At 39.9% G+C, this 16,116-nt stretch overlaps 1 protein-coding gene across 1 annotated transcript; it reads left to right on the plus strand.

Moving 5' to 3' along the window:
- The first annotated feature begins 252 nt into the window (after positions 1-252).
- LOC124169095 lies at positions 253-12,316 on the plus strand. The gene is made up of 3 exons (XM_046547577.1): positions 253-369; positions 8,001-8,189; positions 11,951-12,316. Exons 1-3 carry the CDS (start codon positions 358-360, stop codon positions 12,029-12,031), a joined length of 282 nt encoding a protein of 93 aa, XP_046403533.1. The 5' UTR covers positions 253-357; the 3' UTR covers positions 12,032-12,316.
- The last annotated feature ends 3,800 nt before the right edge of the window (positions 12,317-16,116 follow it).

The raw sequence follows: 16,116 nt of genomic DNA on the forward strand, positions 1-16,116 counted from the left end.
ACGAAATTAAAAATTACATCAGTATCATTTCGCGATCGGATACCCAGCCGAGTGTGCATTACGTTTCGAACCGAAGGGGGATGGGAAAGAGGGAGGGGATGAGGAGAATTGGAGGGGGGATATACACCCTTATTCCTCCCCCCCCCAACCACTCGTCCACCCACAACGCTTCTCCCCCCCCCCCCCTCCCACCGGGGAAACTCCTTCCCCTCCCACGCCATCGGCGCCTCCCATTCACCTCCTTCTCCGAGACGCTATTTAAAGGCAACCACTGGATTGGGATCTTCACCACTCGTCCCAGAGACATCAAACCTTCTGCACCACGAGCCGAAAGGTCCACTCAACCAACCAACCAAGATGTTCAAGCTGGTGAGTACCTAACCCTACGTGGAAACAAACTTCCCAGCATTGCTTCGTTGTTGTTTCGTCTAGGAGACCAAAACAGGATACAACGCAGGGGCTATCGTAAACACAAGGATACGCGAAAATCTAGCATGATGTGTGGCACGATGAGGCGGAAGTTATAAATATTCCTTAATTAAGACATTTCAATATTTCCGCTGAATATATTTAGGCCCGACGCGCTTCGTAGTTACAACAATATTTGTTGTAACAACGAAATGTCGGTGGAAGTTGTTAATATGTGTTAAATAAGACATTACAATATGTCCACTGACTATATTTTAGAACTACGAGTTTCGTTGCTAAAACAAATGTTGTTGTAACAATGAAACGCGTGGCGCTAAAATACATTCGGTGGAAATATTATTGTCTTTTGTCAGTGGAAATATTGCAACGCGTTTTGTTGCTTGGTCGTAACATTTGTTAGCACATAACATTTGTTGTATCAACGAAACGTTTCGAGCTAAAATAAATTTAGCAGAGAAACTTCGATGTCTTATTTAACTAATGCGCAAAAATACTAAATGTGTGCTCAGTTAAGTGAGTTCTCTATTCATTAATGAGTGCCATAAATAAGAACACCACTAGGACAAAGGACAACATCTGTGGAACTTTTTTTTCGTCCGCGAAAAATCATTTAACTTGAGCAAGATGCCAACCGGGATCTCCCTAATTCGCGGAAGGTGTGTCGAACACTTGATAAACCAAAGCATCTTACTCCTCAGCTGAGTTTCATTGACTTCAGAGGCTGCTGGCAGACACGAAGTCACAGGACAGCTTATTTGTTCGTAGAGCGATACAGTCCAGAACCTATGGCCAGAACTTTGAACGAAAGGTCGTTCACCATAGACATTACACGAGTTCGAATTCCGGTCGAGGCAAGTGATTTTTTCCTCTGTGGAATATTCGCTCTTTTCGTGCACTTGCGGGTAACTACTTTTACGCACAGCACTGACTACTCCGCGGCTATTTCCTCGAACAATAGGAGATTTTACTTCATTACTTTTTGTCATGTTCATATTCCTATCTTCGGAGACATTCACGTGAAGTCAATTATCGGATTACTTTGATTCACCTAAGAGCCAAGTTTTTGCGCATACTGTATTAATCGCTGTCGTTTCAATAATTATACACATTAGGATTATTACTGGCAACGGAATGATAGATCAGTTTTAAAATGTCACTTCTAAAGAATTATTATCACTGAAGGATTCTACCGATTAAGATAGGCTTTCATGGAGTATTTCAAAAGTACTCCGGCAGTCTCCCCTACCTTAAATTTACAGTAAAGCTTACACCATTTCATTTATCTAAAAATCCTATTCTCTTCCTTCCTCTCCCTCGTTTACTCATTATTCTACCCTCTAACACCGTTTTCAACATCCCCTCCCCGCTAAGTACTCGCTCCATCCATACCTTCTGACTCCTCCGTACCTCATTTTGAAGCTGTCCCTCCTCGCCAACCATATCCAGCACTTCATCGTTCGGGACCAAATTTAACCGAAGTTAAAAGTAAGGAGAGTACTTAGATGGTTCTCAGTATCCCATAGTGACTCAATACAGTTCCTTAACATATGGCCATGGCATAACAGCAGGATTCTTCAGGGTAGAATAAGGACTCGCTATCTAAGGACGATTACTGCATAAGAGTAAGAGGGGCCATTAAAATACGCAAGGGAAATCAGGGGAATAATCTTCTCTACGAAGCGGAACCATTTAACATGAGTTCTTTACTCCAGCCCGAAGAAAACAATTATTCGGATAAACTAGTCAAGCATAAATAGATAACAAAGACACATAAAAAAGAATTCAAAGCTTCCAGGTTCGCGGTCCTGGCGGCGATAACTTCATTTTAACTTCTGCTAAGCACATGGTTAGATAACAATGATGGAGCAATTGACCACGATTATTTCGTCAATACGCCTTCATGCCTTCATTCTGATTTTAAAATTAAAATTAGTTTTAAAAACTTTAATTTAATTAATTACAAAAAAACTAATTTTATTATAATAATAAGTAACACTTTATTCTGAAGCGTGATTAAAAATAAACACATGTACGTATAAACCGCGTACTCACACTTATCAGCAATCTATCACGAATTTAGAATACAAATCTCTTCGTACGTTTATAGTATGCGATTTTAAAATTATTTTCAACATAAAATTATTTTAAAAAATAGTCAGTATACAGAAGTAGTCAACCGCAAAATCCTCCGCATTAAATTTGTGAACAGATTTCTAAACGCAGGAATTTAATCATAAAACGAAACAGATGTAGTCCAAGGTCTTCGTTTTTAGAGTCACACGAACCCTTATCAGCTGGTCTGATTTCCCGTACCAGGCACCACGCCGCGCATCCTTCAGGACAAGCTTACGCACAAAATCCTCGCTGAAACAAGCAACATACAGCTGAAAAGGTTTCATGGTTCGATTGGGAAGGGAGAGAACATTTTATAGTTATATAGCGCAAATATATAGTAGTATTTCCTTTCACGTGCAAGCCTCAAAGTAAATACCAAAGGCGATTCAAATGTTGCACGGCTTCGCAAGTAATGACAATACATTTAAAAGCTGTTACTCTCATACTGATCTCGCATTGAAGCCATTTCGTCAAATGAAATAATCCATTCTTTTCTTTATTTCTTCATAAGTCATAGTAGGTTTTGGCGAACTAATATGCATGTATTTGTAAGAATATATAACTTACCGAGATATCTGACTTGTGAGACGAATGCTTACGAAGAATAGGTTTCATGATTTATAAAAAAAACATTCAGAAATTTTAAGTATGACAAAGTCATTTTTAAAAATTGTACTAAATGAAGCCATTGAAACGGTAAAAATAAGTACGACTAAGCCATGAAAATTTATGTACAATTTTAAATTATGTAGGTACTACCATTGTCAGTTAGAATAAATCATGAATCACAATTTTAGAATCCAGTAATACTAGATGGAATCGGGTATCTACAGAAAGTAATCTGCGAAAGATGAGAAAAATTGAACTTACATACTTCAGGTCTAGGTATGCCAATTGCAATTTAGTCCAGCATGCCCGTTCAGCAGGCTCATTGGCATAATTGCTGTCCCCCTCGAAGTCAGCCATTCATGGATCGGTATCATCTCGTAACTAATCCTCTTTCACTTCCGGAATACCTAAATTACAAAATACAACAAACATTTGAATATGCATTTAAGAACGTTTTCCTGCATGCCAAAAGTTAAAAAAATTATTTCGACAAATGGAATGGAATAATGTAAACAAACTTAATTATCTCTAGTGCCACAATTTCAAATGATAAATCACGGCCTAGATAATGTTGCACTAGTTTGTTACTACAGCAAAGCCATTGCCTCAACCTACTCGAGACATTTGTATGTTACGGTAAAAATGTCACCTAAAAAACGGTAATTCTGCATTGGCGTTACCATAGGCGACATAGTTTCATTCATAACTTCGAAGAAAGGATTTATTTTTGGAAAAAAACGATACACCTATCTTATAGGCATCCATTTTTTACGCATTAATCAGAATCGATGTACGCCGTTAACATTATAAATTTAAAAAAAGGAAGTATGTAATGCCGTGTCATTTTTTTTAAATTACTGTTTCAGTTGTGGTGGTGTTTTAATTTTCAGTATTTTGCCGGAATACTTTTATTTTATTTTTTTGTGAAAATGTGATTTTTTTGGTTTTGAAGAGGTTGTTGATAGTAAATAAGAGGGTCGATTGTTGTACTTGGATACTAAAAGGAGATAGTCTGACGCTAAATAAGATCGTCACTTTCTACCCCTATTCTATTGTTAATAAAAACGCACAACCAGTATTCTAACTTATCACTAATCAATCACGAATTTACTTGATGCAAATCCATTATTTTGGCTAAAGCATGAGATTTGAAAATTTTTATCCACAGAACATTATTTTTCAAAGTGACCTGATAATTTGGTACAAAAATCCAGAACATTTACACGTAGTACAACAACAAATCAGTTCAATTTAAACTTATTTTCATATGGAAGCTATTCCAAATTTTTCACTGACCAAATCTTTACGAAACTTTTTTTCCCCTCAGCGATATTTTTCAAATAATTCATTAACGGAGAGCTGTAAATAATTCATGATTCCATTGGGAAGGCAGAGATCATTTTATACTAGCCCAAGCGCAAATCTATAGTAATATTTCCTTTCACGGGCAAGCCTCAGAGTAAGAACATACAAGCTTAATAGAGGATATTACCTATTTTTCATGCTCAAGAAAAGTAAGCAAGGAGCATAGGTAATATCCTCCATGAAGAGAGCACTTGAAGAATCAATTTCAAATCGTCAGTGGGTGCGGTTACCAGTGGGAGATATGAGATTGTTTGTCTTCCGAATGGTTTAAAGGGAGACACCCGTTGTTTTCCACCTGGCCGGTAGCTAATGGAAGAACGTGGGTTGACGGGCATCGCGCCAAAATAAAAATATATTCGAAAGGCAGAAGTGTTGATTGATCATAGGAGGGTGTGGATGGAAACGTAAATTGGCGGAAGACTTCTCGGCGTTTACCCAGCTGGTGTGCCACGGCTGATTCATTGTGTGAGCCAATCGTTATGGCAATAAACATATTAATTATTGTTTATTCGTAAAGATAAAGAAAATATCAAAATAAAAATGGAATTTATTAATGAGGAGGTGATAAGCCAAGAAGTACAAGTGATTTTTTTCTAAACAGAGTTATTTACAGAAATTACGTAAAGAAAACGAACGGGATCGACTAAATTTTTAAAAGTGCATTTGAATTTCAACTCGATGTCAGCACAGAACAGATACTTGCTCGTACTCCTTGGCCTCTTAGTTGTTGTACATTTCTTTCATCAATATCTGTACATATCTCTGCACAGAAGGAAAATCACTTACACCGCTTAGCTTCCAAACCCCTCATATGTAACATAACGAATATAACACTTCCATTGTGATATATGTATCGTTTTCGTCTGCCGACTCACGTTTCCAAAAGAACTGTTCTACCTTCGTTTATTGTATTCGTAAACAGTCGTACACTGGTGCACCCTTAATATTAGTAGTATCTAATATTTACATAGCAAAACAGTCGAAGAAGTATTTAAGAAGAATAAACTCACTTCACATCAACTCTTTCGTCACCTTTCATTCATCGATGTTAAATTTTCACTCTAATATCCATAATCAAGGGCTGATCCAGGATTTTTTCTGGGGGGCACAGGGGCCTGAAAGGTTTTCTCATATTTGACATTTTTTTTTAATACAACAATTACCGTAGAAAATATTCTCTTTACTTTGATATGAAAGTTATTAATATTACATTCACTGATTGAGGCTCCGTGATACACAAAATAAAACGAACGTAATGATAGCCATGTAAAAATCTTGTCTCATTTTTAAGCGTCTGGGGGGTCACGTTCCCCCGTGCCCCGCCCTCTAAATCCGCCTACGTTCATAATTACGTATAAACTAGAAAACTATTTTATTAATTCTACCGCTATTTGCTTGAAAATCACAAATAATATCACATATATTTAGATACTATGATGTTGCACAGCAACGAAGCCACATGAGTCGATTTGGCAAGGTTTATTTTTCCTTTAACAACAAGTACATTGATGGAATAATTCCAGCACGTAAAACTTGGTATCCAAGTCAAAAAATAATTAAGGGTGAGCAGAAGTGATACGTTCTCTAGCTTGAGACTAGACCTTAAGTAACAATCGCTAGAACGGATTCTCGCGGCTGGATCTGATAACGGCAGCGTGCAACTCAACCGCGTGTCGAATTGCCGATGATACTACCAAACTCGCAACCTCCCCCGAAGCCCCCGAGCGCCCTATTAGGGCCCGCGACGCTTCCGCCGCCGTGTCCGCGTTACGCATCCATTCAGCCTGCGTCCACGCAACACAGGACTTTCACTTCTCGGTCATGCGTCCGACATCTTCCTGTGGCGAAACGCGTTGCGATTCACATTGTGTCACACGATGACATTATTCATAACATATGCCGATCACAATCTCCCACATAACATTTAGGCCGAGAGGTAACTCGGATAACATGTCACTACCAGGCGTCGACATAATCTCCTCTTCCCTCGAGTAAATATTTTCACAGACGACAGTGGTGATAGAAGTTTTCTGCTTTTTTATTCCCAAATATACGACGCGTTTTAGCGTCTCAAGACATCAGCATGTCTCAACCTGAAGACGATATGCAAAAGAGGATACGAGATAAGAAAATCACGGCTCACGCTCCTTGAATTATTGAAATTTTCAATCATGTTTGAGGAGAATGTTTCAAATAGTTTTAGAAGAAAATTTGAAACATAAAAAACGTGGTTGTCATGTAAGATTAATTAGTAATCGCTAAAAGACAATGATATCTATTGACAAGCAAGAGTTAATTTTATAATCTTACATAGACAGCACGTTCATCATTTTTGATATTTGAAATGTTGTTCTAAAACCTTATTCTACCTTTCTCATCAAGTGTTTTTGAAGTTTGCAATAATTTAAGAGGCCGTAAGCTAATATCCTCTTCCTTTTTACAAAACTTGCTTTTTATTTTAAAAATACATTTTTTTAATTGCAACATTATTGCAGACGGTTCAGCTTTGTTATCGTGAAAAACCGGCTGTATGACAGCCTATATACGAGCCTCTCCTCCCATTACGAAGTTTCCCACTGTAACAACTGCGCTACCGCGAACGTTGATAAGTCAAGAGTTCTGAAGAGACTTCCTTACACGTCATGATTGCAGCGCCTCAGTATTGGATTTTGGTGGCCAGTTTTGGAACTAATCTCCATATTTAATTTTTATTTCAAAATATTGCTGGAGTTACTGTTACGATCGTGGTAAAAGTGCACGGGCATTGCATTTGCATCCAGTTCTGAGCCAACCGGAAAATTTCAGCGCCGAGGAAGAGGCCGAAATTTGAGTAGCAATATTTTTTCCGAAAGGACACACAAAAAAGATCTAGTGGGTAAATTTTTCTCGTGAATCCCCCCGGGTTAAAAAAACTCCATTTCTACAAAAAATGGAGACATGGAGTTTTTGGCGATAATGGGGTTTTTAACCTGGTGGAAATGCCGAGAAAATTAATAAAATTTTGGGTTATCCCGCGTCTTGCAGCTTAAAATTCGACGTTTCTTCAGGACTAATGTGATTCGGAAAGGTTGCGAATCTGTTTATATACCGTCACGGGATGGAGCATTCTGGTATTTTCCTCCTTTATTTCGTGATATTACTTGCAGCCATTCATTGCTAATCGTGAGGATATATATACAGATGTACAACCTTTCCAAAGGTAATTAGTCCTGAAGAGGTCCCAAGCAGAGGGGAGAAAGGCTTATTTGTCTTATTTAACTTATTTCTCACTAGACGAGGGTTAACCAAATTTTTTTAATTATTAACAACATATGGACGGCGAAAGTTTTAATGACTTAATTCCGAGAAAAGTTCTCGAACATAATTCCCAAGGAAAGTAACAAATTTTATTCAAGAAAGCGAGTGAAATTAAACGTGGAAATAACAAAGAATAATTAATAATAAAGATCATTACATTCCCCAACGTTCTCCTTGCCTTGCAGATCGCTCTGTTCGCCATGCTGGCTATGGCCTCCGCCGCACCCGGCCTGCTCCCGTACGTGGCGCCCGCTGCAGTCGTGGCCCACCACCCGGTCGCGCTCCACGCACCCCTCGCTTACCACACCCACATCGTCAAGCCAGTGGTGCCGCTCGCCACCTCCTACGCACACCAGTACAGGGTGGACTACAAGGTGAGTGGAACTATACGATCCTTTGTCACGTTTGATATTTATGTGTCTGTTCAATTAATACTGTTATTGATTTGAGTTATATGGTGAATTTGATGATTACTAAGCCTGAATAACACGATCATTTTTTCGTCATTTTTGAGTGATCACTCCAGCGATCACTAGAGCGATCACTCGGAAATGATCGTCGCGCGCAATTGTTTTTCGCGATCACTCCAATGATGAGGATTCCCATCACTTTTTTCATCACTCCTCTGGTCATTTATTCCGTCACTTAAACACCATATCAGCCAATCAGACCGCATGCCCGTATGGGGCGATTGCAGCGCAACGTTTGACAATCGTGGGAACGACATAAGTAAACATAAACACGCTACATATTTTCGTGATGCGGGTCCTATGACAACGAGCTGTGATATCGGGAATGATGCTAAAAGCAACGGCGGGAGGGACTGTGTGATTCTGAAAAATGATCACTAGAGCAATCGCTTTTCGCGACGAAAAAAATGATCGTGTGATTAAGGCTTAACATTACTTTGAAGTAAGAGTACTAGTAAGTACTTAAAAAAGTATGGCTTGTAAATTTTTTTTCGAATAGCGTTTTGTGATTGTCTACTTGTAGGCAACAAATGATAAAAAAAGGAAAATTAAAAAATTCGAGCAACCTTGCCTGGGTGATTTGATATGGATCGACCCTTCAATAAGGTATGGACAGGACACTCACCAGTTTCAGCTCGAGCGATCACTTTTCCGGTGGCGAAAAGCGATCACCCGAGTGATCACTAAGAGGGATAAAACAAATGACCGTGTGATTCAGGCTAAAGTAATGAAGAGTGATGGAAGGTTGTCAAGGAGCTGTGGTGGGATGATAGGGGAATTGTTGAAAGAGAAGTTATCAAGAAAATATCTCGAAGAAAAGAGACGAGAAAAGAAATCGTATTTTTTAAGAAATAAAAAGGTTGTGGAAGAAAAAAGTGTCTTCTTTAATAACACAAAGCAGTCATTCTCACTCCCGGGGCCACTCATGTCTTAGGTTGACATTTAGCCGCACCCACAAATTATCTCCATATCTCTTTCTGTTCATTTGCTTCCTGTTCTGAAGATCCAACCTTCTCCAAAACAGATTTTAGTTGGTCCAACCATCTCTTTCTAGGTTTTCCTCTCGTCTTCGTCCATCAGGGTTTTCTTTTAGAACCTCATTGATCTTACTTCCGTCTTCTTTTCTCACCACTTGGTGAAAACCATCTAATTCTTCTGCCCCTAACTTCACCAATAATATAGCTACTTCTATACAGTTCTCTGTTCTCAGGGATTCTTTTTGGGCTGTACACCAGGTTAATTAAGTCGTACCAGCCGACGTTTCGGAAAACGACTTGTCTTCCATTCTCATGTACGCCTGTAAATAATTGCATAAAAACACATAAGGAAAGAACATGAAGAACTTCAAAAGACCATTAGCCAATCGGACGACACCTGAGACTTATTGTTGCTCTCGCCAAACTGTCAATTCGGTTCAGTGTGGAATTGGACATTCAGACAGGAACACGCCTTGAGAATGGAAGACAAGTCGTTGTACGAAACGTCGGCCTATGCACAGAATTAACCAGGTGTAGATCCCGAGAAGAATTCCTGAGTATAATTCAACAAGAAAAATTAAAACCTTCAGTTTTAATTTTTCCACCAACAGAAGTTTAAAGTTTATGTAAAGAATTTTATGCTTTTAAGACGAGTGAGAATGATCAACAAATATTAAGAGTATGCAACCCGCGTGCCACCCAAAGTGTCTGACTGGGGTGGCGCGCGCTCACTCTCGGTGCGATATCTCGGGAACCAAAGGGCAGAAATGAAAGAAATTTGTGGTGAAACTCTGCAAATGTCTAACGAGTCGTTGTATAAGACAAAAAAAGTGATAGAAGAATCCGAGAGTGACATCACCTTCACTTATGTCCGAAAAACTCTCAAAAATACCAAAATTTCAAAACTTTAAGTGCGATGCAAAAGTGAGTGATTTTTCCCGGTATCCGATTGTAAAAATAATTTTCATGATTTATTTTCTCACAAAATGGAACAAAACTGGGGGGGCGTGTCCCAAAAGAAATTCGAAAACTTTAAAAATAAGGACCACCCTAATGGGAAGCTTGGTAGCCTAGTGAGTAGAGCTCTCGACTGCTGACCGAGGGGTCATCTAGCGATTTAATCGATGGATTTTTCTTCCACATAGGAAACTCCTCTAAAATCGCTGGCACAATAATGGCTTTGCCTGGTTTCGCTAATAGTAGGGCCCTCTTCGCTTCTATAGCGTTGAGGTGTTTTTCCCCGTCCCGTCCCTTCCGCACCTTTCCTCTCCCAGAGGCGTCGTCGGGCTCCTATCGCGGCGGCGCCTCTTTCCTTTTCCCTTCCTCTCTGCCCCTCTCCCCGGGCGATCGGGCGTTTAAGTCACTGGCTTGGTTCCCGGCCCCGGTGCGTTGTATCCTCGAAGGGTTCGCCCAGAACCCTCATACGTTGACCGAGGGGTCCGCAACGTAACACCGGGTCCAGTCCAAATCCCCGGGTGAACCGCAGCCTAACACAGTAACGCAGGGAGTCTGTTGCAGTGTAGAGGAAATATGTATCCCTCTTCTTAACGTCTTCCCGGTTTTTCCACTAAGACGTCTTTGTTTATGCTGCGAGTTTTCTCATGGGCGTGCTATCTCCCGCCGTTTACATCTACATCTACGTAATACCCTGCGAGCCACCTCTAGGGTTTTTGGCAGGGGGGTGACAAATCACCAACATGCAGCATGCAAGAGGACCGCCATATGCACACCGCAGGTCATAGAAATATTGCGCACACCAGCAAAATATACATGCTTATTCATAAAAAAATTGCTAATGGTTAGTAATTCCTATAGCAAATACATGCAAGGTTAGAATTATGAAAAAACATGCAATGAGTGATCCTAGCGAGCGACGCCATTAATCCTATCAATTGAGACAACGTTGCTATCCTTAATAGTACGAGGGAAGAATGACATTTTAAATCTCTCTGTTTTGCAGTCTATTTCTTTTATTTTATTATCATTATCGCGTCCACTATAGTACGATGGTAAACGAAGGATATGATTCACGTCGTCTGAGAAAATATCTTCTTTGAATTTCCTAAGTAAGTTAAGCCTATACTTCGATCTACGCTCCTGTAAAGATTCCCATCCTAACTCGTGTAACATACTTGAAATGCTACACTTTTTGTCGAAACAACTCATCACAAATCTGGCCGCCCTGCGCTATACTCGATTGATAAGAAGTTGTACTCCCTTACGTTTCAAATTTTAAGTATCGCTGACAACTAATTGTTTAGCAATGACCCTCATCACTCATTTCCATCAAAAAATAAATATCATGATGTTAAATGAATGTTCCCTTAAAAAAATCACACGCATCCGTAGTCGTCACTTTTTTCCGAGGGAAGAATGACATTTTAAATCTCTCTGTTTTGCAGTCCATTTCTTTTATTTTATTCCCATGATCGCGTCTACTATAGTACGATGGTAAACGAAGGATATGACTCACGTTTTTATCATACATATGATTCACGCTTTTATTGACGATTCACACAGTTTAGCTGGCAGGCAGTCGTTTTCTCCTATACTGGCGATCGGCCGCTTGTATTTGATGCGCGGGCCGACCGTGATGCGCGCGAGTCGCTGGATGTAAACATCAAAGGTGAGCCAAAAACTATCGAGTTCATGCGATGCCGAATTTGATTAATTTTTTTCCACTTCCAGACCCCAGCCTTGATCGCTCCAGTGGCCTATGCACCCTACGCCTATGCTCACGCCCCCTTCTACAAGACCTTCATCCACTAAGGTGACCACTGACCGAGACGAGGGTCAAGGGGAGCCGTCGATGCAGACGACAATGGACCAGGAGACGGGTGCTGCCATCTGCCGGGAAGTGCAGAAGGCGGAGCGAACGGAGAAAAACACTTAAAGGAAAGAAGACTGCTCGCCTCAGCCCTTGCCAAGAATCATCTTCATTCCTCTCCGGAAAGTGAGAGATCTCACCTAGACACTTTGCTTTCCTATTTTACTCATTCCTTCACTGTGTAAATATCAAAACGAAAGCTCATAAAAATAAATTTATACTTTGTACATTATGGTTTTATTTTTATCCCAAATGCCTATTGATTATTTCAAATAACTTTGCGACGGAGAGGCAGGTCCAAGTTTTTCGGGGGGATGGGGGGTGAAGGTGGAAATCACGTGACTCCCTGTAAACTAATCAAAATGCGATAGACGGAGCCTAGTCTTCGGGAAATTAGGTCGATTTCTGCAACCGTGGAGTGCGCTACGTGAGTAAGTTAGCTGTGTTGCCAAGTGGGACGAAAGTTTTTGACATTGTCCTTTTTCTCAATTCACTAACAATGTCTTTTGAGAAAACATGGCAACGCCCGCCTCTCTCTCAATCCCCGTCCCACATCCCTATTGTCGCACGTCTCATTTCCTGCCGCGAAGCCACTCGAAGCATTCCAAGCTTGCACGACTGGGCCACTCGTAAAGATATTTGAAAAGGATCATAGTCACCGATGAAGTTTCACCTACATGACACGATGCGAGCTACCTCTAGGAAAAATATGAAGTAGTTCTTCCCCGACGAATTATTTCACTCACCCTGATGAAGATGGACGAGTCGGCAGTTGAAACTTTGTTGATATACAGCGTTTGAAACAGATGGATTTGCCGAGAAAATATCTTCGGTGTTTGGCAGTGGGTGAGTGTTCAAATATGCATTTAGCTGCATGTAGGTCTAGACAGACGAAGATTCACTGAAGAGTGGTGTGAATAGCGGGCACATGCCCTTTAGGGGGAGTTCTATGCATTAAAAAAAGTATTGAAAAAGGATATATTTCTCTCCTCTACATTAGATATTACTTTGCCAGAGGGGAAAGCATCACAAACGTAGCACATGTCAGAAGGGCTGCATTAGAGCATGTCTACCTTTCAATACTGGTGATCATATTATTCAGTAAATTTTAATTTGAAAATCAGCTGACAATGAGAGAATACGAAAATTAATAAAAATAAAATTTCATACAAGATACGGTTTGGATTCGTCAATTAACCCTCATTTTTAGTTTGAACCCTCCATTTAACACTAGAACCGCTGAACTTTCCAACCCCACCAAAACCGCGGCATGGGACTTTTTTGTCCCATTGTCAAAATACGTTGATCCTGTCATGTTTAAGTATAATTGGCGGTTTTTTTGTGGTTTGTGTGAGCAAAACACGTGTTTAGGTAATGTTTAAAACGTTTCGTTAAGTATAACTAGGAATACAGTAAACTTATTTTGACGTGTTGGTTGCAAGCTCAGACTGCAGACGCGTCGGGCAGAGGTGACGCGGCCGGCGCTGCGTGAGTAGGCCGCCGGTGCAGTGCACAGATTATTCCCTTCTGCGCTTCTAACTGGCAGAATAACGGTATCTGTGCATCGATTCCCTTCGTAATAAACTGTTATTATGCTAAATACAAAATAAGTGTGCAAAAAAACTGAAATTGTATGTTTTACCCATATGGGACAAAAATGTCCCATCCCGCGGTTCTAGGTAAATCGTCGTTTTTCTCGCGGACCAAACATCGTACAATATTTTCGATATGACCATTCAAAAGAGCATAAAAAATGAGTAAAATTCAGTAAAGTTCAAAGGGATCAAATCACTAGTACGTGAATGGCAAACATTTGCATAGGGCGATGGGACAAAAAAGTCCCGTCCGCGGTTCTAGTGTTAACAAAAATCATCTACTGCAGTAAAAAATACTGAGTACCAAGCAATAAATAGACTCATTTTTATCCACTCCAGATGATAAAATTCAAAAGAGAAATTCCAAACTAAATGAGCGTGAACTCTAATGACAAAAGTGCGTGTCCTGCTGAATATGTCCTCATTCAAGGACCCCAACGATAATTTGGTATATCCTTGGTATGGGCACGTTCTCATTATTCACCGATTCAGCCAAAAAATTGACAAGCGTTGGAGCGTGAATAATGAATATGGAACACATTACGGCTCGATATTAACAACTGCGGGGGTTAAAGTTGAAAGCTTTTCGCAATATTTACTTTTAAAAAATCAATATCGTACATCATAAATTATGAAGTCATAATTGCATGGAAAAAAATGAAGCACGCCAAAAAATTCGCTGTTTGATGAAACAGTCTTTAATCTAATAAAGCGATCACCTGCCAATGAAATTGGACGCGCAGAATATATAAAAAAATAACTACTGGTCACTTGTATTTTCTTCAATGATAACTATTGCCGGGTTCGGTATTGAGAAAGATGAAGAAAACCGGGATAGTGTAGTGGCCTGCTCAGTGACCCAAAAGCTAAAGACCCGTGGTTAGATTCTCGATTCAAGGGAATTTTTTTTTCTCGTGGCACCAAACGACAATCTTTAGATTGCTGACTATTGACGGTGATGAAGAAATACGTCATCATATTAAGTACATATATCACGAGTTACACGAAGTTTCAAGTGCCAGACAAGCTCATCAACACAAAACCTTGATAATTCGAAGGAAATGGGGCTAATTATATGCAGTATGCTAAAGAAGAAAACCGACACGAAAAAATGGAATCCTTGCGATCAATTGAGCACGGGTCGTTATTCTCACAAAACATTACTGATTGGATAACCAATACACCAAAACCAACGAAAACTTTTCCGGGCGATATGACGGTGAGAGGGGAATTCTCCATTTTTTCGTGAGGGTTAATGTGAAATCGATTGCTTCATCATTAAATTTTCAAGCAGTTTCTAACCAACGTTCCTTCTCAACATGGTCACTAGGTCGTTTTACCAATTACCTCCATTGAAGTTGATATTTTCGGGTCAAATTCGCTTTGAAAATAAGCAGAAAGGTTGATGTATAAATGCACCATTTTAAAGCGACATTTTTCTCTTTTAAAATTATTTTCTTTCAAGCATCATTGTAAAATACAATCAGCGAGGTTTAAATATTGAGAGCTTCCACTATACACCGACGCCTCAGAAAAAGAGAGTGACGGAAAAAATACGGTAAGCAAGCCGATATTTTCCTCAGTTGCCACCAAAAGTTCGCGCTAAAAGCATAGCGAAGTATCATCATTAACCTAGACAGATCTGATGCATCGGATAAGAATGGATATCAAAGAGCTACTGAAGGAACTACGCTCTCCTGCCACACCACAATGATTTATACCGAAGTATTATCCTCTTCTTCCGTAGATCACGGCGAGTTTCACCCACAACTCTTTAATAACGAGCTAAAATCTGCATTCCAATTCATCGTCGCTAACGTTATAATCCTAGGTATGACAAGGAAGGCATGTACTTCCTACGAATCACATATCATTAGTACAACAAGTCTCGGATGGGTTTATACAGCCCTCGTCTCCCTCTTTACACCTATTCCTGTACCTACTTCTTTATGGTTCATTCCGGACGGATTCCATTTTAAGTACTCGTCCATATGAAGTCACTCAGTTTATCAGCCGAACTTCGCTTCGTGATCAGTTGATTAGAACGTCGTAGTAATCTCAAAACTTTCAAGATTGGTTTTTCACTTGCGAGGAATTGTATTGCACAGAAATGAATTTGGTAGATAATATCATCTCAGATATATAAAATTTTCGGTTGGAAGCTTTAGTTTATTTCCCCATGAAAATCGAATAGCTCTACTGTCAGCGTCGCGATAGGTGAATTTTGAAAATTGGCCGAAATGCACGGTTGGAAACAGCAAATTCATTGGCCGCCTGAAAAGTCAAGTACGAGTATATAATCTTCGCGGAGCTACGAATCAAACGGTAGGCAACGCATTTCTCACATATTTCCTTCCCATCTGGTGATCAATAGTACCTTAGGTTTCCATCGCGTACTATACCGGTGACAGATCTACACGTACGAGTTACTG

This window comes from Ischnura elegans, chromosome 12 (genome assembly GCF_921293095.1).
Source record: "Ischnura elegans chromosome 12, ioIscEleg1.1, whole genome shotgun sequence".
In the NCBI taxonomy this organism is placed as follows: Eukaryota; Metazoa; Arthropoda; class Insecta; order Odonata; family Coenagrionidae; genus Ischnura; species Ischnura elegans.